Source organism: Acomys minous (genome assembly GCF_964271855.1).
Source record: "Acomys minous genome assembly, chromosome: 10".
Lineage (NCBI taxonomy): Eukaryota > Metazoa > Chordata > Mammalia > Rodentia > Muridae > Acomys > Acomys minous.
The window spans coordinates 109,490,968-109,515,053 of record NC_140491.1 but is presented as its reverse complement, the minus strand read 5'-3'; the positions used below and the strand labels follow the sequence as shown (position 1 = coordinate 109,515,053).

The following is a 24,086-nucleotide window of genomic DNA, read 5'->3' as shown; positions in this document are numbered from 1 at the left end:
GAGAGTGGGAAGGGTTCTTATACAACAAAACTTCCTCTGAAGGGGGTCTAAGGACTGTCCAGGACAGAAAGCCAATTTGGAGCCCCCCTTCCCAGTGGCCCAAACAGTTGCTTCTCTTTCTTTCAACAAATAATGCCCTCCACCTTTCAACCTGGACTTCCGGTGCTCAAAAAATACAGTAGCCAAATTGAAGGCTGGAGGGGCAGTGTAGCTTGCTAAACCTTGAGTGACTTAACTTTCACACCACAGGCACCAAATAAATTGCTGTCTAATTTATTGCAGAAAACAATAAGATAAATTGTTTATAATAAATGTTAGCTTTTAGAAAACGAAGAGTCTCTAACAAGGCAGCAAACAGGAGGGAGATTTTGCTACACCTTTTATTATTTCAAATATAGATCAATGGATTACATCAAAACTACAGGCAACAATTAGTATAAATAATATTTTAATCAGTGGCAGCAAAGCATGGTCAGTTCTTTTTTAAAAAGCATCTTTTATGAGCAGACTCCAAGGGTCTGACTGACAATGCCATCTCACAACAAAAGGCTGTCATGGACAAAGTGAGATGGGGTGCACTGTCCTCAGCAAACATTGCACTCCTCAGCCCCAGTCACGACCCCAACACAGGTTCTGAAATACTCAAACAAATGCTTCTGGCTCATATTTGAGGAGAACAAACTGGAAATAAATAACAGCAAATGGGCACTCCACATCTTGCCTTCTCTAGAGCACGTTTCCAGATGGAGACTCATTTCCTTCCTTGTCCTGAGTGACTAGGGTGGGGGTGGGGAGGGGGGGTTGCCTCTTTCCTGGTCCACTCCGTGGAGCCCAAATGGGTACCAGGGTCCAAGTGGGACTTCAGGACTAGGTAACTGCTCTCTGGGTCATGTAAGCATCATTAGCATTTCAAAAGGCAACACCTCCCAGCTAAGGGGAAGAGCTGAAATTTATAAACAAAGAAGTTGCTTCTCCCCCCCCCCCCTTTAAGTTAGTTTCCAAACTAGTGGGGCTGTGTTTGAGGAGCTGGGGTTTTCTTCAGGAAAGCACACTCTTGCTTTTGGTTTTCCTTTGGGGCAGGAGGAAGGGAGGGACGTATTTGGTCTGAAGCTGGATGAATAACCAGAACTTCTGAGGAGAGAGGAAATCTATATAATAAGCTCCATAGTGGCTATACAGTTCAGTGTTGTGAAAATATGTGCCCCCCCTCCTCATGGTTCAATGTATGTTCAATTGGCTTTGAGGAAAGAATCTTAATAACTTTCCAACTGGCCTTTTTTCAACTGCTATATCCAAAGACTGTCTCCATGTTACAGGGAGAGGGGGGAAAAGAGAGAGAGAGAGAGAGAGAGAGAGAGAGAGAGAGAGAGAGAGAGAGAGAGAGAAGGGTAGTTAGAGTCCAAAAGGTTAAGGGTTTAGAGGTCAGTCCTCCGGGCTGAAATACAGCTAATCGAACAGAAAATTTGGCCTCTGGATGAACCTGATTCTGTAATTTAGCCGAACTTCAGTAAAATACCTTTTCAGCTTCTCAACGTGAGGGTGTCAGAAGGAAAAAAAAAAAGACGTCTTGACTATGTATGAACTCTGTGCTTTTTGTCACCGAAACAATGATGCAAATAATGCAGGAATATCCATCTTTAATATCCCGGCGTGGTGATATTCAAGTCTTGCCATGTGCAAGTCTGAGAGCCAGGCTCACCCCAAGGAGGAACAAAGAGCTTTCCCCAGGGTCTAATACAAAAGACCAAGGCTTGGAAGACACTTCTGAGAAGCAGAATCTCAGCCTAGAGACCGCAGAGAAGGCCTGCCCTCAGCTCTCAGGAGACACAGAAGCAAAGAGCAGGCCTTTTCCTCCTCCACCTTGGTCTACTTTAAAAACAACCACTGAAACTTTCTAAAGTGTTCTGAAATACTGAGAGAAATAACACCATATGGACCTCAGAGTTAAAATTTAAGTTTACCCCTCCTCTATTTCTTATGGGGGGGGGAGTGGTGGGGGGAGGGGTAATTGCAGTCAGTGGTTTCTGTCTGGAGTCCAAGCTTTAGGCTTCCAGCTTCCACCAAAGGCTTGTTTCATTTGTCTGTACAAACTCTGTCATTACCTTTGGCGCTTACCCTCCTTATGCTTAAGGGTTGGCATTTTAAGAAAATGAGATTTGAACTCTTCCCAGACAAGAAAGAAAAATAAATAAATAAATAAAACATTTCTTGTTGTTTGAGGTTGTTTTTAAGTCACTATCTTCAAGGTAAAGAAGTGGGCCTGAAAACTTTTAGATTTTTCCAATTTTATGCTTCTAATTAATGTCTTGAGAAACATTGAAAAACACTTGAAGGGAAATCCCTTTAAGATAAACTCTTACGGACCTCCAGATTCTATAGTTTCTTTTCAAAAATAAGACTTCCTGGCCTACTCACTTTGTCTCTGCTGCATAGCACCCACCCGGGGTTGGCCATACAGACACCGAGTCCTGGAAAATGCTGCTATGTGGGGTACTTGGAGCATTTGGAATCCAGTTGGAATAGAAATCTCAGACATTATTTGATGACCCAGGGCGTATAGGTTTTGTTTTCTTTCCCCAGAGGAAAATATTGGGCCATTTGTTTCTTTTTTCTCCCCCCCCCCTCTCTCTTTCTTTCAACCACCCGGAACTGCTTGTGAACACAGTGCTGAAGCAAGCACATGTGGAAACACATTTTCAAAAACTCAGTTTTCCTGAATCCTTGGCTTTCCTCTTGAAGGGTTAAGGGCCTCCTATACATATTTCCAGGGGCAGGGGGAGGGGGGTAGAAGGGAGGAGCTCAAAATCCAGCATAGGGCCAGAAATGAGTGCGCAGATTTCTGATTCAGTCCCTAAAGCTTAATCCTTTTTTACCATCCTACGGTTTTTGGCAAGCAGGTGTCAGTTATTTAGTGTTGTCCATTCCCCCAACAAATAAATATTTAAGCAAATATAATCTAAACATAAAATAACCCGTCTCCACCTTCTTCTTAGATTTATTTCATTGGGCATGGGCCACTGGGAGCTAGACATTTCTTTTTATCACAGCAGAAATTCTATAAATAATCCAGAAAGTTCTGATTCTGGCTCAGCTCTCCTGCCAGCACTGAAAGCTCCTAGCACTGGGTGCTGCTGGCCTTCTGCCTCAACTTCCCCAAGTTACTAAGCCACACAGCTCCCTGGGGGGGGGGGTGTTGCAGAATGCCCTGGTTCATACCCTGGGATAAAGCCTCCAACTTCATTTGCAAATTCAAAATCCAACAGCAGAGATTTTCATGAGTTTAATGACTCGCCAAGGTTTTATATTCTCAGTAGCTCCTGCCATATGATAATATACTTAAAAGAAGCCCGCCCACCCTCCCACCCCATCCCCACTTTAGGGAGGGGGCTGCCCTCGGGCAGGATGGTAACCTAGTCCGAGGCCCACCTGCACGTCTCAGGTCCACCCCCACAGTACCTTAGAGCCCAGTGAGGTGACAGCAGGCCCCGCCTGCACCCGCAGCTTCGCCTCAACCTGGAGTGCAGGGAAGGACCGGCCCAGGGTCCCCACTTCTATAAGGTCGTCAGGTCCGTGTGGTGGTCCTTGGTCATTGGCTGCAAATGCTGGCTGGAGGCAGCTGAAGAGGAGCAGGAAGATGAGGAAGATGAAGAAGACCTGCCCTTGGTGTTGGGCAGTTTGTGGTCTTTTTTCCACTTCATCCTCCTGTTCTGGAACCAGATCTTGATCTGGCGCTCAGACAGACACAGGGTGTGAGCGATTTCAATCCGTCGGCGCCTGGTCAGATACCTGTTAAAATGAAATTCCTTTTCCAGTTCTAGGACTTGCTGTCTGGTGTAGGCCGTTCGGGAACGCTTGGGCTCCCCGCCAGTATAGTTGGGGTTCACTGTGAGACAAAACAGACAGGACAGCCAGGTCAGAGCCCGGCCACTAGTTAGGCCCCTGGCTTGCATCTGCCCTCACTTCCTGGCGCGCCCCGCAGCCCTCAGCCCTTCCCAGTGCTCCAAGCTCGCCTGCTTCCTCATTCCCGCCCCCTCCCTAAGCATACACTCACTCCCACCCAACACCTTCCACGCACCCACTCCCCACGCTCACAGGTCCTCAGAGGTGCTCCCTTCTTCCTGGCCCACCGAGAGCTTGGGATCTCCAACATTTTGGAAATGCCCTTCTCGCGCTCTGCGTTCCCTCTGGTGTGGAAATTGAGTCCTCCCCCCACCCCACCCCCATCCCCACCCCCTTTTGCGCCCACAGCCAAGCAGCCAGCCACATGGTCCCGGCCTGCTCCCTCAGCTATAAAAATTTATGGAGAGAGTAATTGCAGCGCCCAAGAAAGCTTTACAAGCCCCCCACCTACTCACACCTCCTGGGGGGGGGCCCAGACCAAAAGATGCAAATAGGGGTGGGGGAGGACTGAGAGGTCGTTGCACCCGCTTCTTACCCGAATTCACATGCACCTTCTTCATCCAGGGGTAGACCACAGCGGGCTGCTTGAGTGCTGTCCCGGGGGGCGGCTGCTTGGGGCCGGTGGGCTGGCTGCAGGCCCGAGCGCCAGGCAGGGGCGCAGGCGGGGGCGCTGGACAAGGCTCTCCCGGGGCACCGTAATGACTTCCTGGGCCGCTTGGCTCCTGTCCGTGACCCCGCGCAGGCAGCGCTGAGCCAGGCCCGGGCCCACCGCCTCCGAAGGGTTGCTCACCGAAGTCGGGCCGTGGGTAGAGCCCCGAGGGCTGGAAGTCGGCGCCCTGCGCGCCGTTGCCGTAGTAGTCGGCTCCCTGTTCGCCTAGGTAGCCACCCTGCAAATATTCCTCGCACGGAGGAAACTTGGGGTCCACGTACTTAGAGTTCACCATATACGAACTCATGGCCATTAATTTCAGAAGGTAGAAAATACTAATTTTTCTCGTGTTGTCTTTTTTTCTCCTTCCATTGGGCCCTCCTACTTGCTGTCAACTGAATAAAGTTGGGCGGCCATGTGACCAGGCCAGCCAATAGGAAGGGAGTGAGTTTATCACCGGGTTGGTGAGCATCTCATAATTTTCACAAATTTAACTAAATAACATACGTGTAATCAAGTGACTTGCCATGCCACATTTGAGAGTCCCTGACAGATGTTAATATAATTCGGATTCTACCCCTAGCATCCCCGTTTCCAGAAAGTAATCTCAGCTTTTGTCTCCCACTGACTTTGCTAACCTCCCATGCCCCCCTCACTCATTATCGCCTGAAGCAGCCCCCAAATTGGGCACAGGAAGAGTGAATTCTGCTATTTGGGGTGCAAAATAAGGAAGAATGAGTGTGGGCAATGTGGCCTCTGAGTTGGCTAGAGTGTCCTAGGCGGGCAGCCTGCCTGGCCGACTGGCGGGAGTCCTGGACTCTGACATACAAAGACCTGTCACGGCTTTGTCTTCATCAGGGTCACCCAAAAGTTACCAGAATCTGGTGGACCTGAATTGAGTTAGGCAATGAGTAACCACTATGCTCTTCTGCCAATGTCCAGGCTGGAGTGTTTCTAGTTGAAGTTGGATCTTGCTGACATGGTAGGAGGCCCTTACAGTTCTGGGTCCGATAGCTGAGGGTTGGGTCAGGTTGGGATGGTGGTGAGGGGACCTTAACCTTGCCTGAATGTACCCCAACTGTCTTCAACGGCCTTCTTTCCAGTTAGTTTTCTTCCCACACAAAGGTCTTAAAGCCAGGTGAGCCCCATTTTGGGTACCTTTGTATCTCATGCTCCTGCAGGGCAGGGCTGCTGCTGGAGGTGACTGGTCTTTCACCTCACTTCCCAGTACCCTAAATTCCTGGACCTTTGGCCTTCCGCTTAAGCAACCATTTATGCACCTACTGGAACCTCTATTGATAAAGGTAGCAGTTTCTCCAGGAAAAGGCTGCACAATGTCACCAGGCAGAGTCGATCATCCTGGAGTCCAAGGTAATGAAAAAGAAAGAAAGAGGTGGCTGGCCGGCTCGGCACCCACTACCCTCAGTCTCTGGCCATGTCGGAGACACGTGAAGTTTTTGCATCGACCATATATTCCCCTAGAATCGAATCTGTGACTATGTGGGTACCACACAAATTCGGTTCTACAGGGTATATATAGACAACGTTACAACCTCGGGTCCTACACAGAGCAGACACTCAGATAGCTGCCAGATCTGATTCTTTCAGAACAGCCGCCAGGAGCTCCCCAAGATCCGCCTTTCAGAGAAGGTTCAGGTGGGCTCCTGACAATTTGCAGCAATGAATCCTCCTTATTCTCTTGCCAGGATCAGGGCTACTGAGCAGCTGAGCAACCAGCACCTTCTTCTTTAAAAAAGAAAAGAAAAGAAGAGGATTTTTCCCCACCTCAGAGATAACAGGCTCTGTTGCCCCCTCTTAAAATCCAAATCTCCCGCCCCCTTAGGAAGTGGTATTTCCCAACAAGAAACGAAGGCCTTCAGCGGTGGGAAGGGGGTTTTGAAAAAAGCAGAAGCGATATTCTCCACCACTTCCTGAGCCAGGTTAGTGGCCACGGCTAGTCCTCCCGGAATTCGAGCGTTTACCTTCCTGGGCCCTCAGCCCCGCTGGACTTTCGGATCCTGCTGCCGCTGCCGCTGCTGCTGCTGCTTCTGCAGGGAGGCACTGTTTGCGGCCACCAAGCCGCCCTGGGCTGAGACTGTCTGCTAATGGTGAAGGGCAGGGCGAGGGGTCATTCGAAATCATTTACAAACATATCACAAAGTTTCATTATTTTTGCTTTGCCGACAGCAGCACAGAAGAGTACAAAAGTTCACGAATTTCGCCCGCCCCAGCGCTTCTACTGTCCTGGGCTTGCCCCTCAATCCAGGGTACCACGAGCCCAGATGCACTCTGGGGCTGGGCGGATTTCAGGGACAGAGGGATGCCCTGGTCTGAGCCAAGCTTTTGGATGCCTGGGAACCGACTGAAAAGGTCCACATTTCTAAGTATTGCTTGGATCCCTTCCTCTATAACTCAAAAATCACTTTCAAGCCCCACACCTTGGTTTTGGTGGGGTGGGGCAGGGAGAGTCCTCTCACCAAATCTGGCATAATTGGGTGCCCACTTTTACTCTGCACTGTGCTTTCTCACCTCCCTCCTTCCACCTTTCACTTCCTTCCGCTACTTTGACAATTTTGCAGGCATTTCCCGGGTGCCAATTCTAAAAAGGTTTAGAATCTGTTTGTTTAAAGACTCTCCCCAGTTTTCCCTTTCATCCACAGGAGACCCACGGGACAGGCCTGACTGGGGACACTGGGCCTAGGCTTTATCCAGACAAATTGGGGGACTCTGAAGAGTTGAGTGGGGACCAAGATGAGCACACACATTTTCATATTTGTTAGACATTGTGACCTGCATTTCACCTTATTGCTCGACTTGTTCAGACAGGTCAAAGCCAACAAGTTATTGATGAACAAAAGTGTTAAATATTCACCTCCCGTTCAACTGCCCATACAAATGCTTTTGATCTCCCCGGCTTTTTGTGCTTCGTGCAGCTACAAGGCGCCAGATTCGGGTTTGCAAGCAAGCAGCCTCAGCAGAGATAAGCACCCATAGCCAAGGGTGTCAGGAAAGGAGGGCAAGAGAATGTTGTTGTTGTTGTTGTTGTTTTTTTCCATCATGGAGTCCAGAGCCAGGTTCGCACGTGCAGGGCCTGCTTTCATAGAGCGAACTATATAACCCAGGAAGATCTCCACTTCTCCTGTGAGATCAGCCTCACCAGGGGCATAGCAAAAGAAAAAAAAATCTGGCCCTGAGCCCAGCCTCAGCTTTCTCTGACCATGAAGAAAAGATATCTCACAAGACAGGGAGGATGCCTGGTCCCTGTGGTCTTTGCCAATCTACTCTTCCATTAAAATTAAACCACCTGGGGTTCGCAGTGAGTGACAAGGCCCTGCTATTTTCTTGCCTCCCCCTCTATAACTGCCATCCTCATGAGCAAGTCTTCCTGAAGATGTCATCATCAGCGTTCTCAGGTTCAAACTTCAGAGCCAGAGAACTGGAGCCCCTGCCCCTGAGCCACTCAATTCCATTGGACTCTTGGAGCAGAAATTCTTCAACCGCAGCTAAGGAGCAGAGGTGAAAGAGGGAGAAAGTGCTCTTCCTATTCAACCGCTACCCCAAATCTAGGACTCACACCAGTGGAGCTGGGACCCCAAAAGGGAGTCCACAGAAGTGGGTCAATTCAACACACCCAACACCATCAAGGGTTGTATGTTTGTTTCTGTTTGTAATACATCTATTTTTAAATTAACACACACAAAGAGAGAGAGAGAGAGAGAGAGAGAGAGGGAGAGAGGGAGGGAGAGAGAGAGAGAGAGAGAGAGAGAGAGAGAGAGAGAGAGAGAGAGAGAATGAGAGAGGGAGGGAGGGAGGGAGGGAGAGGAAGCTGAGTTAGGCTGGACTGCAGAGATGAACTCCGTTGCCTTGGCGTTTACTGTGTCAATTCTAGCAGTAGTGGGTGCTTGCCTCCTGTAGTTCGTTGATGCGATGGGTTGCTAATTAGTTGCAAGTCCGCTGCACCTGTATGAGCCTAGGGAGCTTGGAAAAGGCCTGTAAGGTCCTGGGAGGTCCAGGAAGGCAAGTGGCAGCTCCAGCAATGTGTTTACTTGTGCGGGTGACAGTGAACTAGGCCCCAGAAATGCTTCCTAAAGGTCAACCTGGAGCCTCCACTCCCCCACCCTCAAACGAGCGCAGGCCGTTCTGGCCTGGGGAGGCAGCACCACTCCGTCACCCTCCCATCCCGGCTCTCACGGACCTTCCCCCACCACCTCCCAGCATTAGCACTGCCCTTTCATTACTCCAAAGGGAAGGTACTTACTGAAGTTCTCCCTGGTTCTCCCCCGCGCTCCGAAACCTGTTGCAGTGAAAACGGGGTCACTCAAATTCCACAGGGTAATAAAGCATAAATAGATGGCATGCAGAAAAGTAACAAGGCCCCGACTTTCCCCTAATACTAGAGCTCCTTGCTTTGGGGAGACCGCCTTCGGGAACTGTGCAAAGTTCTCCCGCATCCTCAAAGGCAGAGCTGAGGAGTCTGAGAGTCCGTCCTGGCCACCTCCCCCACTTCACGCACCCTTGGGCGGAAACCCTACTGGTTATAAGGCCTGACTCTGGCGGGGGCCCCCGAGGCAGGCTTTCTCCAGTGGGGAAATGGGAAGTCAGAAAAAAATAGGCCTTTGTCCATTTCCTTCTGCTGCAGGCGGGTGGGTGCAGGTCCACTGGTGAGCCTGCAGACATCCTATCTGTCCGGACCCCAATTCCCTGTCCGCTCCCTCCGGGCAACAGTTTCAGTTCTCCTTTTCCAGTTTCAGGTTGATTTCCAATTCCCCTCCAAGCCTCCAAACCTGCCTCCTCATCTAAGAAGGACCAAGCACAGCTGGGACAACGCTTTTCCACATCCCCAGTTCAGAGCAGGGTCATTTCCTTCCAAGGGGAAAAAATGAGATTCCAAAGTGTAACTGGAAAGGAAAATCGATGCGTTTACAGGAAAATGATCTAGATCCTAAAGAAATGGTCTAGAATATGATCTAATTCTATGGGGTTGACACTCATCTTTTAACATTCCTCAGGAGAACCTACACACTGATCATACAGAACAGCGGTATCCTACACCCCCCCCCATGCCCCACCCCGGGCGTTGATGTCCATCTTCAAGTTTTTAGTTCTCTAGGAACAGAAGAGAAAAAAAATCCGCTTTGAGCATCTCAGAGGTGACTCATCTCCACAGCATCCTCACTTCCTCCCCGCCCCCACCCAACTCTGATTGCTTTCTTCTACTTTTGAAGCCACTGCCCCTCTGCTGGGTGGAGAATGGTGTAGGTCCTACTTTGCCGGTAGAAGCCCTCAATTCCCGGTTTTCCATGTATACAAAGAAAGGGGGAACCGTCAGAGTCCCATTCTACCTATTAACCGAGGTTCAAGCTAAAATTATAATTAACTTCGATAGGCTTTCCCCAGGAAGAGAAGGCTAGGCTCAGAAGCACCCCCACCCCACCCCCAAACTCTAGAGTTACTGCGGAAAAAGTAATAAGTGACTTACTGTTTTTCTTTTCTAGTGGGTAGGGTAGCTGGGAGTAGAGCCGTTGGTCTCCTCCTGAGCCCGGTGCTGGCTGGAGCCTCTCACTTTCCTATCGCTGCTCCAGGAACCGAGCATCTGCACTTGTATGCTCTTAACCTAATTTATGGTGGGAATTATATTTTGGCTTGTCAACTCTCAAGCCATAAAACAAAGTTTATTGGAATCACGTGCTTGTAAACGGCCACTCAGGTCCCTTCTCTGCAGAACCATAAATAACCTTTGGCTTTAAACTTTTATTCACTAAATAAAGGTTCACTGCAACTGTTCCCTTGGATTTAAATAGTTCCAAATATCCAGAATGCAGAGAGAGGTCATATTCATATCAATACCCTAGGCTTTTCAACTTGCATCTTTTCAGAGAAGACTGTTTAAATTGGGGGATAGTGCTATTTGGAAAAGGCTGGTTGGTGGGCATGTCTTATGACTCTGGCTGCATTCGCTGTGAGTACCATCAACTCCTTTATTTCAATCATTTTTTAGCATTCGGTGTGGTAAATAAGAAAAGTCAAAGGCCACTTCTTACTTGCTTATCAAAAAAGTTGAAAATTATTTGAGATTTTGCTAGAGTTTCAATAGAGAAAGAGTGGTTAGGGGAGAGGCCGGGTGGCCTTGGGGTGGGGAGGCAGCTGGAATTAACACTTAGTTTCCTCTGTATTGTTGTGGATGGGGCTTGGTTAAAAACTTGAAGATAGCCACATGCCTAGAGGTTTTTTTTATAATTTGCTTAGATCTGAAAGGGAAGCCTTTGCAAGTGACCAAACTGCTTAAAATAGCAAAACGTTTGGTGAAGTGAGAAAGTGCAGAATAGCCCCCATCGGACTCTGGCAAGTAAAGCTCTAAAGAAGGTTATAAAACAATAAAACAGCCCTGGTGTGAAGGGGCCAGGGTGTGAGGAAGCACAGGAGGCTCTTAAAGGACCTGAGCCCAGGAAGTCATATGTGCACAGTCCCACTGTGTGCTCAAACCATTTCACGCAGGGCTCAGGAGTCCCTGAAGGCCCACAGCTGAGTGGGCTCTCAGTGGCTCCTCCCCACTGCTGCCCCCTTCACAGGGAAAGACTAAGAAAGAAAGACGTGTAGGGTTATCTCTGTCTATGCTGTGGCCATCTCTGTTTGTGGCAAGTAGGAGAGACAGGAGTGGTGATGGCAGAAATTCCTCTACAGCTCCCAAGAAGAGGCATAAACAAGAGGAGAATTGGCCCCCAGTACCCTTCAGTGTCACCAAAAAGGTGCCACAAACCACATGAAAATGAGTTTTGTTTTTCTTGCTCTGATAAAATAATGGATGTGCTGCATAGATTTGTAAAGCATACACATATGATTTATAAATCAAATGCAGTTATAACATTTCTTATCAGAAAGCCACACAGTCCAGAAGAGAGATTCTTTGTATAAAGATCTCTTTGCATGCTAATTTCCAGCCATTATATGTGCATTTGCAAACCCACTTCCTGATTTGACTCTCATTAGCCAGAAAACAGGAGGTTGTTAGTCCAGACACTAGGACAACCATTTCTCTCCCCACCCCACCCCCATTTTTTTTTTTAAATCACATTAACCATGTAAGGAGACTTTGCTTTGTTTTACAACCAGCCACATATCCTTAAAGTGGAGACAACCCATTAAAAACTGGTTTTTGGTAGCAGTGGATGAGCAGCTTTGAAATGAATCCTTATTAAGACCGTGGAGGAGACAAATAACACTGTGGCAGTTGAGGAAAGCTCTCATTTGTAGCTTAAGATGACTCGAAGAGCAGTTGGTTTTCCAGGCCATCACGATGAGCCTTTTGTAAGGAGGTGAAAACAAGCCTCAAGAAGTGGCATGTCAAAGTGCTTGGTGTCTAGTTGGGGACCAGTAGATACTTTTTGGGTGAAAGGTGATGAAAAATGGCGTCTGAGACACACTTACAAGACACAGTCTTCTCTGCATACCTAACAGAGTAACAGGAAATGGGGCCATGTGTAAGAAAATGGAAGGAGGGGAGGAATACTTGAGGCAGACATCTTTGTTTTCTGATCTTAGAGCTGCCAGGCAAAAGGATGAAGGAGCAATTGTTTATCTCCTTCCCTTGTTATCCACCCCACTTCCAGTGTCCTAGGTTTTATGAATGAAAGAGAAAATGGGGATCTGGCAGAGAAAACATGAACATCAGTGGGGAAAGCACAGGTCTTCTGTGTGTTTCAGGCTCCCCGGAGCTTTTCCACCCCACCCCCTGTAATTAGAATCCCTTAGTAGAGACTTGGGAAGGCCCAAATTGTGAGCCCCAGCCCACATCCTGTCCTCCAAGGACTGTCCTCTTTGGTAGTAGTTGCAAGCAAACAAGGAAGAGGGAAAAGGGGGTGGCCCTCCTTTTAAAATCTGTGTGGAAGCCAGGTGGTAGTGGTGCACACCTTTAATCCCAGCACTTGGGAGGCAGAGGCAGGTGGATCTCTGTGAGTCAGAAGCCAGTCTGGTCTACAGAGTGAGTTCTAGGACAGCCAGGGCTACACAGACAATCCCTGTCTCGAAAAACAAAACAACAAGAAAACCCCAAGCAACAAACAAACAAAAAACCAACCAACCAACAACAACCAAAAACAAAACAAAACCAAAAAATAAAAACAAAAACACCCAAAACTCTACGGAATTAGTTTGCTAGTAAACCAGGAACCTGGGTATTGCCACTTCTCATGTAAACTAGAAGAAGCTAATCCTGAGAATTTCAGTAGGTTTCTATGATGTAGAGTCTCCTATAAGACTTCCCCAACCCAGATGCCAGAGCTGCTCCCAGGAAGAAGAAAGAGAGGAGGTCCCAGAAGACAGCATCAGCTATTTCAAGAACAATGCAGGTCACCCTTCAGCACACCCTAAAGGAAATCATGCTAATGTTGGTTCAATAAGAGGCTTGTTACCTAGAGAAGATGTTGAGCTATCAAACAGATGTTGGCACAACAAGTTGGGACAGAGGGGCAAAGCTTTGGGTGAATCCCTGACCAGAAACACAGGGTACAAAAAGCCTGCTCAGAACTGGTGCTTTAGGACACAGGCTCGGGTTAGAGGCAGAGAAAAACAGAACAGGGATTCCCAAGCAAGTGGGAAATGTGATCTTGACCACCTGGCCCTGTGCTACCCGAGTTGTTCTTGCCTCCACAATGGAGTGACTTATTAGTTTCGAGTCCTCTGAGAAGAAAAGAGGATGCTAAAGGAAAGGGCGCTCAGTAGAAGAAGATAAGAACCTCTCATCCTGTAAAAGGACCTTGAAGGCAGGATGTCTGACTTGGGGTCAGAGGCTAAAAGAGGCTTTAGTGGTTCCAAGAAAGGTATTTAAGTGCTAGAGAGCTAGGCTAGGCGGCTGGGAATTGGATGGCTTGTAGAGTTGCTCCCTTAGGCTACAGGCAAAACCTTCCAGGGCAGCCCCGCTGGAGGCAGAAGGTGGTCTGTCTCAGACTCTTTAGCTTGGGAAAGGGTGGTGGGGAAAGTCTGTAAGCAAGAGTCATGGAAGCCAGAGATGAAAGAGGTGGGGACCTAGTCTCAGGGAGCGCACGCACCTGTGGGTTATAGCCTGAATCGGGTGTTTATGGAAGTTCTTCATAAAAGAGAGGCGTTTCAGGGCTGGAAAAGTGGCTCAGTGCTTAAGAGCACTGTCTGCTCTTCCAAAGGCCCCGGGTTCAACTCCCAGCACCCACAGGGCAGCTAACAACTGTCTGTAACTCCAGTTCCAAGGGATCTGACACTAATGCACATAAAAAAAATGTATTAACTCAGAGAGGGGGGGGGCATTTCAGCCAGGCACAGTAGCACACACCTACAATCAGTGTGGGGCATTGGGACACAATGATTGAGAGTTTGTAACAAGTCTGAGCTTCCTAACAGGATCCTGTCTCCAGATTTTTGTTGGTTCGTTTTTCTGTTTGTTTCAAAGAAATGGGAAGGCCTTTGAAAACTTGAAGGATAAGTCCTTCCTAAAACACACCTTGCTATTACTCTGGCCCAAGTTGGGTCTCGGGTTTAGCTGTAGGTGCAGGTAGGTTAATCTAGGGGGAGGGTCCTGGCTCTTTTGCCTTCCTACTCCATTCTGTTAGTTTCCATTCCAGGAGCCTAGGTTGTCCTAGAGAACGGCCCATCTGGATAGGTATGACTGCCAGGAGAACAGAGTGGTGCTGGGATGGCCTGGAGGAGCTGACCCTGAGCTCAGGAGAGGCTGTAAGCCTTCCTGCGCAGCTCAAAATGTGCCAGCGGAGTGTGAGGGCACCTACCAAGGAGCTGACAGTTCTTCCCTTCTGGGTGGCACCCTGATGTGTGTAGGTCCTGGACTCTGAGGCCAAAGAGGCCATTGCTGTTGGGACCTGACCAATATTTATTTTATTCTACTGTTGTGTTGTGTTGAGACAGGGACTTGCTAAGTAGTCTAGGCTGGGTTTGAACTCCATATGAAGCCCGAACTGACCTCAAACTCAAATGTTGATTCTCCTGCCTCAGCTTCATGCATCATCATTTCCAATTCAGGTTTCTTTTATCCTCTATAGAATTTAAGGATTTAGTGAGCAAACCAGTTAGTCCCTTCTGCCAGTGAAAGCCACGGTCTTACTTATAAGAAAGCAGGGCCAATGATATTAAGGATCAAATGTTAAATGTTTATGTGCCAAATCACCATTTTAAGCACTTAGCTAGTAAGTATAGCCAACATAGCTAGTCTGTGCTCAATATGACAGTAACATGAAAGTAAAAATATCAAGACCCGTGTAGTGGGCTCAAGCCTGTTATCATGGTCCCCAAGAGAGTGGAACAGAAAGACTGCCTTAAGTCCAACGCCAGTCTAGTAACATAATAATAACTTGTCTTTTAAAAAAGGCAAAAACCCTTATCATTCCTACTTTTTGTTGTTGTTGTTTGTTTGTTTGTTTGTTTGTTTTGGGTTTATTTGGTTGTTTTGGGGTTTTTTTGTTTTGTTTTGTTTTTTTGGCTTTTTTTTTTTTTGGTTTTTCGAGACAGGGTTTCTCTGTGTAGCCTTGGCAGTCCTAGACTCACTTTGTAGACCAGGCTGGCCTCAAACTCACAGCGATCAGCGATCTGCCTGCTTCTGCCTCCTGAGTGCTGGGATTAAAGGCGTGCGCCTCCACATCAGGCTTATTCCTATTTTCAAAGAGGAAACACACTTAGATATTTTGTCTTGCTTGCCTAATGTCACAGAGCAACTAAGTGGTAGAGTATGGATTTGAATCCAATTAATCCTGAACTTAGCTTAGAATCAACCATCTTTGAACTCTCCAAGTCCAACATGAGGAATGCATAGACCCTGTAATTTCAACCATAAAATGGAAGAAATTACTCACCAATAGTGCACACATAACTTAAAACCAAAACAGACAGTCATGATTGTAGCTCCATGGGCTCTGGGCATGCCCAGTGTAGACATAGAGGAGAGACTCAGCATCAGGAGAACAAAACAGCTAAGCAGGAGCAATCCTTGACCTATGCCTCTCAAACCTAGGGACACATCCCTGTTGCCTTGGGGAGGGTGTTTTCAAGGTGCCTGGATACTGAGTCTTGACATTGGAATTCAGTGTGCTTGGGATGGAACCTAGAAACCTCATTTATCCAGACCTCTAGGCTCGGGCCTTTCTGGAGAACTGCCCTTGAGTAGTGAAGGGGGAGACCTTGCTAGGGGACAAGAGTACGGCTGAGAGAGTTGACGCACACAGCGGTGGTGGGGCAGCGATGTTGAGGACAGTCTTAGTTGTGCACATCAGCATGATTCTCAAGCTGTGGGATTTCCCCAGACTTGCATTGAGAGAGTGAAAAGGGTGTCCCAGGGCCCAGGCCCTGTTCTAAATAAGCGGAAGGGAGTCAGTTGTCTTGCCAGAAAGGGGTTCCACCCATTCTGTGCCTTCCCAAGTTGCCTATTCAGGGTACTAGGAATTTGGGGCAAGTGAAAGGCAGGAACTGGGGCTGTTCAGGGGTCTTGTGGTTTAAGAGCAGCTTGTACCACCACAAGATCCTGGTTGCCAGCTCCTAGAGGAGAGAGTGCACCCCTCACGCCCCCTCTGGGTAGGCGAGGGGAACAAAGTGGCCTTTCACCCCAGAATCAGTCTTCAGGCTCCGAGGACCTCGGAGCTGCCTCTGCTGCAGGCAGCCTGCAGATAAAGCGACCACCACCCGCCTTGTGTGAGCTGAGGTGGAGGGCGGGGTAGAGGAAGGCGTGGCCCTTGTGTCCTCCCCTTCCCCTCCCGCCCAGGGCATCTGCGGCATCAGCCAAGCCAGCAAGACGCTTGTCCTACAGCGCCTCCTCCTGGACAAAGCTCCAACCAGCCGAATAGGGACACCACCAGCCCTGGAAAGCCAAGACCAGGCACTTCCTTTCTGGGGTTGGGGGTGGTGTGGGGCGGGGGTGGGGGGTGGGGGGGGGCGGGGATCAGAAGTTGGTCCTGCCGCATCCACTGCAGAGGCAAAAGGCAGAGGCAAAAGGAGTCCAAAAGTCCTTGAGGCTAGCTCTCATAGCCCCACCTCTGGCTCAGACAACAAGCTTGTGACCCAGAAGTGTGCATCTCTTATTGATTAGGGGAGACAGGAAAATCCTCCAGTCTGCCTATTTATTTATTTATTTACTTGATTGCTTTCTGCTGGGCCTGAGTATTAGGCCGTGATGTGCTGGCGTAACGAGATCCGGGAAGAACGGCTGGCCCAAAGTTTGGCAGTTTGAACGGGTGCCAGGAAGAAAGGCCTTTCTCAGAGCAAGCAGCACCAGCCTGAAAAAAAAAATCTGCTTTTCTCAGAGAGTTTCTGTTTCTCTCCCTCCTTCCCTGCCTCCTTTTCTGTCTCTTTCTGTGTCTCTGTCTCTGTCTCTCTCTCTCTCTTTCTCTCTCTGGAAAAGAAAAAAAATTTACTACTAGCTTATATTTGCAACCTGTTTCCAACGTACAAACACACTGGGGTGGGGACGTCTAGATTGAAATTAATGTTGTCAAGAGTAAAGTTTTTGGCTATCTTTAGATGAAAGGCTGGAAGAAAAGATGAGCTGCAAATCCTCAGGGAGGGGTAAGAGATCTTGTTATCGCCCCCTCCCCCCATCTTTACAGTGCTGCTTTAATCTCTGGGCTGGGCTATTTCACTGCACATGCGCTGGACTTGCGCAGCCCCGCACTGCGGAGGTTCTCAGCAATGCCCGCCTCAAACACGGTGGCCTGGGCTCCACTACGCTACTACTCCAGCGCCTGGCTGTAGAGGAACTTGAAAATCCTATCTAAAAGAGGCAAGAAATGTAGTTTTCTTTTTCGGGAAAATCTGAATTAACGCCTCAACCAATCTTTCTAGTTTCTTAGTCTGGTTCTGTCAAATCAACAAAATCTCCATGTTGCTCATGAACACTCCTAAGTGCTGTCTTTCAGATCAGAATTTTCACATCTGGGGTACAGCTTCCCCTGGGTCGTCTACTAGTGGGGAAAGGGAAACATCACCCTGCGTTCAGAGAGCTTTCTTTCTTTCTTTTGTTTTTGTTTTTGTTTTTGCAAAACTACCAAGTCTAGGGGATACTTTCCTTTGAAACAATGGTATCTATTTTTATCATTTGCGAAAAAGTGCACCTAAATTGGAATTAAATCGGAATTCCGAGAGTTCTTGGTTGCCTCTCCACGGCTTCCTGTGCCCCCACATACCCTCACTGGGCCGCCGCACTGCGACAAGGCCGTAAATACCTCTAACAGCTGCCTGCCAGCCCAGGGTGAAATACTGTCTTTGTTCCAGTTTCCCCTGCCTCTCAGGCTCAGAAAACAGAATTCTGGCAAAATATACGTATTTGTAGAAAAATATGGAAGGAAAACGACGGTTGGTTTTTAACCCCTTTTCTTGGCTACATTTGTAATAGTGAACCTTGGTCTTTAATCCTGGCTTTCCCAGAGACTGCACCCTGAGCCCATGTCCACACCAGAAGACACCAAGGCCAGGACACTGGCTCCCAAGTCTATAAATAGAAGTTTACACCTGGGAGTTGTGCCCACAAACTTCCGAGCTTGTAGGCTCTGAATATTTTAAAATTTCGTTTCTTTTTCACTCTGTTTTCTTTCCATTTTTAATTTTAATTTTTTTTTTTTTGGTTAGGCTCACAGAGACAATGAAGGCAGTTATGGCAGTGCCAGTCTCTTAGCCTTTCCTTGCAGAGAAAATGTGTTGACTTGTCAAATATTTATTTCTCAAGATGCAACCAACCACTTCTTTCCAATAAGCTACCATGAAGCTTACAAAGACTCCCTGGGTCTCCATCTCTGTGCTTCCTCCATGTCATCAGAACCATTTCAGTCACTGTGGCAGGCTGGGCCAACCAAACCCAAGAAGAAGCTGCTGAAAGCCCAAACCTACCTTAGCCACCAGAACATCAAGTCCACTCCCAGCCCCACCCAGCCCCACCCAGCCTTAGCCCCACACAGCTTCAACAACCTCATGGGGACTGCTTTCCAGGAGAGACAGCTTCCGCACACCAATGATCTCAGTGTCATCCTTGGGTAAAGGGGGACTGCTTAGGAGATACAGAAACTCCAAATTAAAAAAAAAATCCCACTCCAGAGTCATCGAGCACTCAGATTTACCGACCCAGTTCAATTCGATTCTGCAGACATCAACTAGCCCTCCATTTTGAAACGAGAATGCATCCTTAATTACTAAAAATACTTTTAAAAACAACAATAGCAAACATACCACCTTTTGTTCACAAATATTTGTATACCCAACACTGTTATACTGCAATATTTGGGCAAACAATAAGGATTTGCGGGTAGGCACTTTGGGGACTACAGCCCCCACCACCATGTGCTGATCTTATGCGCAATGCGGCAGACTGTCTACGGTTCCAATGCTCCCCTTATGTGTTCCTGAAGGAACAGGAAATAGGGATTGCAAAATGCATTGTTAAACATCATCCAAAATGTTGGCGATGTGTGTGTGAAAACATTATGTTATGGAAAGTTTTTTTTTCTTTTTTTCTTTTCCTGTGTGTTTTGGTTCAGTAGTTTCAAAATAGGGGAAATATTGCTGTGTGGCTTTTTTTTTCCTAAGTAGGAAAAAAAATACTACAACGCCTTTGTAAAGCAAAATTATCTACTCTTTCACTACTCTGACAAATGAGAAACACACGAGATGTTTGAACATAGAAATGCCTTACATTTCTCAAATATCTATTGGGTTTACCCTAAAACCTGCTCCAGATTTACTGACATCACTTCCCATGACAAACATCCATTTTGTGACATAAAATAGTCCAAATTTACCTGACACATTATCGAATGTACGAGGAACCTAGCGTGGGTTATTACCAATTCCCCGCCCCCCAAGAATTAGAGAAACGTTGTAAAATAACCAAAATACTTCATACACTTCGTACACAAGGCCCAATAAACTATAAACCCTAAAAATTGGCCTCACTCATGAAACACATCCTGAGTACCAGAATCCGCCCCACCCCCCACCCACGTCCCAACCCTCGGAAAAACACCTGTTAACCTAAGGTAACCTTGGCCACCGAAGCTCAGCATTCTATACTATAGGAAAGCTTTATTGACTCCCCCACCCCCAACCAAGCAGAGATTTTCAGGAGCCTTCCAGGCTTCCCAAGGCAGATTCAGGAGTGGGGGAAGGGGGCTCCGGAATCGCGAGTTCCCAAGTCAAGGGATCTCTAGAGGCAAACCTTGGAGTCCCCTATGCACTTCTGAGCCCAACAAGACCTCACCTAGAGTCCCAAGGGACGTACATTAGGGATGGGGACCAGGGAGCAATCCCCAGGTTCTTAGGTAACGTAGGGAGCCGGGAAGGTGGCACCCATTGCCCGAGGCTCTGTCGCAGGCAGCTTAGGCTCAAGGAGGGCGGCTCTTACCCGGAGGGTGCCGAGCTTCAGGCGGGCGGCCCGGGCGGCGACTGGAATCCATCCGGCGCTGCCCGGCTGCTCCCACTCTCCGTGGCAGGTTTGGGCTCATGTTGATGGAGGGACCGGGTGGGAAGCGCACGGCCGGGGTCGCCTCGGGGAAGCAGGCGGTCGGCTCCCCGTAGGAGTGTGAGTCTGGCTGGGGGCTCGACGCCTCGGGCTCCTTCCGGGCTCCCTGCTGGCTCGGAGGCCGCCGAGCTAGCGACCTGGGGCGAGCTGCCGTGAAGTCACGGCGGGAGCCCAGGCCGCTGCGGACCCGCAATTCCGCAGCCGGCGACTGGAGCCCACCTCTGCAGAGACAAAGGTTAGGAAAAGAGGGGGTGAGGCTCTGGGAAAGCAGAATGCGGGGGCAAATTCGCCTGGGAAATCAGGAAAAGGGCCGTGAAGGCGAGCGGCGCCTGCACATGACCAGCCGCAGCCAATGACGACCGCAAATAGGTCATAAAAAGGTCTATTACCAAGTTGTAAATTTTCTTCAAACAAAAAGGAATTTACTGCAATTCCTTGCGGATTTTGCACATACAGCTCGCGAGCGCCATGTTTTTCCTCTCCTCTTTCTCTCATCACTCTCCTCTCTCCCTCTCTCCCCTTACTACCCCTCCTTTCTTTCTTTCTTTCTTTCTTTCTTTCTTTCTTTCTTTCTTTCTTCTTTCCTTTCCCCTTGTAGTCCCTTTTCCTCTCTCTCTGTTCTCTGTTCTCTCTCTCTCTCTCTCTCTCTCTCTCTCTCTCTCTCTCTCTCCTCCTCCTCCTCCTCCTCTTCTCTCCCTCCTGCCTCCTCTCTCTCTCTCATACACACACACCTTTTCTAGGAATTACTGGGCATTTTTGTTTTGTTTGGCTCAAAACCTCTGTACAATTGGCCGCCATGTGGGAGGAAAATGTGCGCAGGCGGTGTTCTGGAGATGTCATCCCCACAGCGCCTCCCCCAGTCCCACGTCTCCCCCCACGCTTGTCACTTAAGCTTCTCTCCTCCTCTCCCTCACAAAAACACTTGTCCAGAAGGAAAACCAGGCGCTCTCAGTTTTTATCAGGACAGCCATATCCAAATATCTTGCTCGGGAAACTGAGCTGCACAGGCCAAGAGAGCACACTCTCATCTCTCTCTTGGCTCCAGCCGAAATTGGGGTCCCTCCCTTCTCCTTCGGGTTTCTGTGGTGAGAAAGCAAGCACCCATCCCAAAGCCATAAATAGTTTTAGATACCTGTCTCCTTCTTCTAAATACCAGCTTGAGTAACCACGGTTGTTTGGTTGGTTGGTTGGTTGTTTATCTCTCACCACAAGAACAGGCACCCCCTCACCACCACCAAATCCCTCACTTTAGGTCTTAAGATAAATTCTTGCTTCTTGTGGAATTCAATTTTGATCCCCTGAGCTCTTCGTTCGACCATCCCAGCCCCTGCCCCCGACATTTGACCATTGAAATCTGCTCAGTGCAGCAGCTCTGGAGAGGAAAAGAACAATATAGGGATTTTTTTCTCCCTTTCAAAGGTTGGAGTCCTGTCTCCTTTGCATTGTCAGTCAGTGGAACTTCTCTGTCGAGCTCCTCTTGAACGTCAGCGTCCTGGCTGGCCTCCAGCATTCCCTCATGAACACTGCCAGGCAGTTTTCAGTGCCCGCCTGAAAGGGGTCATTACCCTGCCCTGCTCAGTCTTTTCAGAGCATTCTAGCAAGATGCTTCTAAGAATCTCCATTAAACGTTTAAGTTCTTTGCCAGAAACATCTTTACACCCTGTAAGTGAATAGTGGAAATAAGCTTATTTAAGTAGGAAATATAAAGCATCCTTCTGTACAGGCTATTTGTATCCCAAGAGAAATTCTGGTGACCTTGGATAATTTTAATTAAAGAGCTTCTGCCACCATCTGTCAACAAAATTCTTACTGCTTGAAAAGGCCAGTGGGTCCTAATTTTGCTATTCCATTAAAATGTTTTTCTCTCTTCCCCTTTCCACCTCTAGATATCCAAGGATTCAGCAAACGCCAAAAATAAGGAGGACAGACGCTGGATGTGAATTCTTATGTAGTGAATTAACGATGTTATTGCACAAGTAAATGGGCAAGCTGCTGTTCATTGCCTGGCTCAGAACATTTTACAGTGTTCTACACACAGGGAACTGGGTAAAGAGATTGTTCACCTGTAAAGCATTCTGCAAACTAATCTCAATCTGCCTCTGTGTCATCTCCCTTAACCCAGATAAAAGCAGAGATTGCCACCTGCCTTTTCAGCTTGGGGAATGAGGGCTGAAGAGAGACTGCACAGAAGAAGCAGCCATGTTGCACTGCTTGTCTGCTGTGCAGAGGCAAGCAGTGTGCTGTGGAACGCAAAATGGTATCCTTGAGCTGACTTCTCTCTAACAAGGAGTAAGAACCACACCCTCTTTTTGTGTTTCTGGCTCCTGCATTGTCTAGTCACTCAGATGGCTTTTCTTTTTTAGCCGGTGTTAACATGGAGGGTGGGGGTGTCTTGATTTTTCTCTAGTCATTTACAGACCTAAGTCTATTTTTAGGACAGAAAGCTCCACTTGGGTTTGCAAAAAGGTTCTCTGAAGATTTATGTAAATGTATGCATAGAAAAGAAAAGTTTGCTTCTTGATGCAATGCTTCACTGTTTACAAATCTGCAGCAATCAGAAAAGCATCCTGTGTGGTATCCTACTGAGATACAATCATGGGGGGGAGGGGGCATCTAACCACAGTGAAGGCGGGGAAGAGAGGGATGGGGCAGGATCTTTACTTGGAGACCTATATTCTTCCATAGCTGCAGAAGGAAATATCCATTTCTACATTTACTACTAACACTTCATGCTTAAATCTGCGTGTGTGCAAATGTATGATCTCAAAACATGCTATTGCAATATTCTATACACGAGCAAGGATTTACCAGTTTAGGGGCCAGTGTGAGCAAAGGTGCATGTCCAGAGCAGTATCCATTGCAGAATGTCAAAGACACCACGGCACATTTACCTGTTTTTAATCCTTGATTCTTATTCCCACTCGTGCACTTAACAGGTACTTTTCCTAATCGAATCTCCCCAAATACCATAGTTTGAAGAGTGATGTTTGGGGAAGCATTCTTGAGTTGGAGATAGCAATTTTTAAATTTATTTTAATTTTTAAATTTATTTTATTTTATGTGTATAAGTGTTTTTGCTAGCATGTACAATAGATTCGCTGGAGTTGGAGTTATGGGTGGTTGTGAGCCGCCACGTGGGTGCTGAGAATCAAACCCTGGTCTTCTGCAAGAGCAGCAAGTGTTCTTATCTGCTGGGTCATCTTTCCGGCCCCAGAGATAGCAAATTTTAAAGAGATCCTTAAGTCACAAGCAGTTGGAGTTCAGCCAGCTCTGGTCTTCAGGTAGTTTATGCCTAAGGCTGCTTCTCAACTAGGCTGTCTGCCTGAGGCATCCCTGCTCTCTTCCAGACAGTAAAGGAAGTCGTTGGTTGAGGCAATACACAAGGGCAAAAGCCCCCAAATCCAGCGCAGGCCTTTGCAGCTGTCTCCTCTGTACAAATGTTTAAGCCTTGGCCACTCCTGACTTAAGTTGTCTTTCCGGGCTTAGGTTAACAAATGCCACAGCGCCAGCCTCGTCCCTGGGTGGATAGAGAGCCAGGTGGTGACTTGCCTCTAACCCAGCCACTTCCATTCTTACTGCTATCACACAAGATGGCAGACAAACGGCCCACCAACCCGGCAGTGAACCTGGCCCAAAGCTAAAGACTCTTCTTATTGATGTAATAGAAACCATTCTGGAAATTAACAATAAAAGTAAATGTGGCTAGAGAAAGCAGCCGGTTCTCAGGTCCATTTTTTTTCCCATGAGAAATGATGCTTTACTTGAATTTCTTCTCCCCTTCCCTTTTTCTCCCCCTCCCCCATATAAAAGGGCAGCTGCAGGAGTAGCCCCACATGGGAAGTGGATATCCTGTTAATAATAGACGCCAAACCCTGCCTTCCACAAGGACTCTATGGAGTTAAGCTGTGGTACAGCCTAGGCTCCAGGCCATCAGGCCTAGGATGACTTGACTTGGATCCTTTTGAAGTTCAAAGCTGTCACAGTATCATGCCAGAATTATTTAATGAAAGAAGTGTGTATAGTCAACCCACTCTAGGAGGAGGCCCCCAGACCATCATTTGCTGC

At 47.9% G+C, this 24,086-nt stretch overlaps 1 protein-coding gene and 2 long non-coding RNA genes across 4 annotated transcripts; 1 reads left to right on the top strand and 2 right to left on the bottom strand.

Annotated features, from left to right (window-relative positions):
• Positions 1 to 3,551: 3,551 nt before the first annotated feature.
• Positions 3,552 to 8,843, bottom strand: HOXD4 (homeobox D4; the record flags this gene model as incomplete). Its single annotated transcript, XM_084797412.1, has 3 exons — positions 8,808 to 8,843; positions 4,436 to 6,651; positions 3,552 to 3,883 (listed from the first exon to the last, which is right to left on the bottom strand). The coding sequence occupies exons 2-3, from the start codon at positions 4,860 to 4,862 to the stop codon at positions 3,552 to 3,554; spliced, it is 759 nt and encodes a 252-aa protein (XP_084653538.1). The 5' UTR covers positions 4,863 to 6,651; positions 8,808 to 8,843.
• A 7,789-nt stretch (positions 8,844 to 16,632) lies between these two features.
• Positions 16,633 to 20,400, bottom strand: LOC311606252. Its single transcript, XR_014782269.1, has 2 exons — positions 19,905 to 20,400; positions 16,633 to 16,791 (listed from the first exon to the last, which is right to left on the bottom strand). It is a non-coding gene; the product is annotated as an uncharacterized lncRNA (long non-coding RNA).
• On the top strand, positions 20,127 to 23,724 carry LOC311606253. Of its 2 annotated transcripts, XR_014782271.1 has the most exons (4): positions 20,151 to 20,256; positions 21,908 to 21,997; positions 22,144 to 22,310; positions 23,508 to 23,724. It is a non-coding gene; the product is annotated as an uncharacterized lncRNA (long non-coding RNA). The 2 variants fall into 2 exon arrangements; XR_014782270.1 differs by lacking the exon at positions 21,908 to 21,997 and having other exon boundaries at positions 20,127 to 20,256.
• Positions 23,725 to 24,086: the final 362 nt, after the last annotated feature.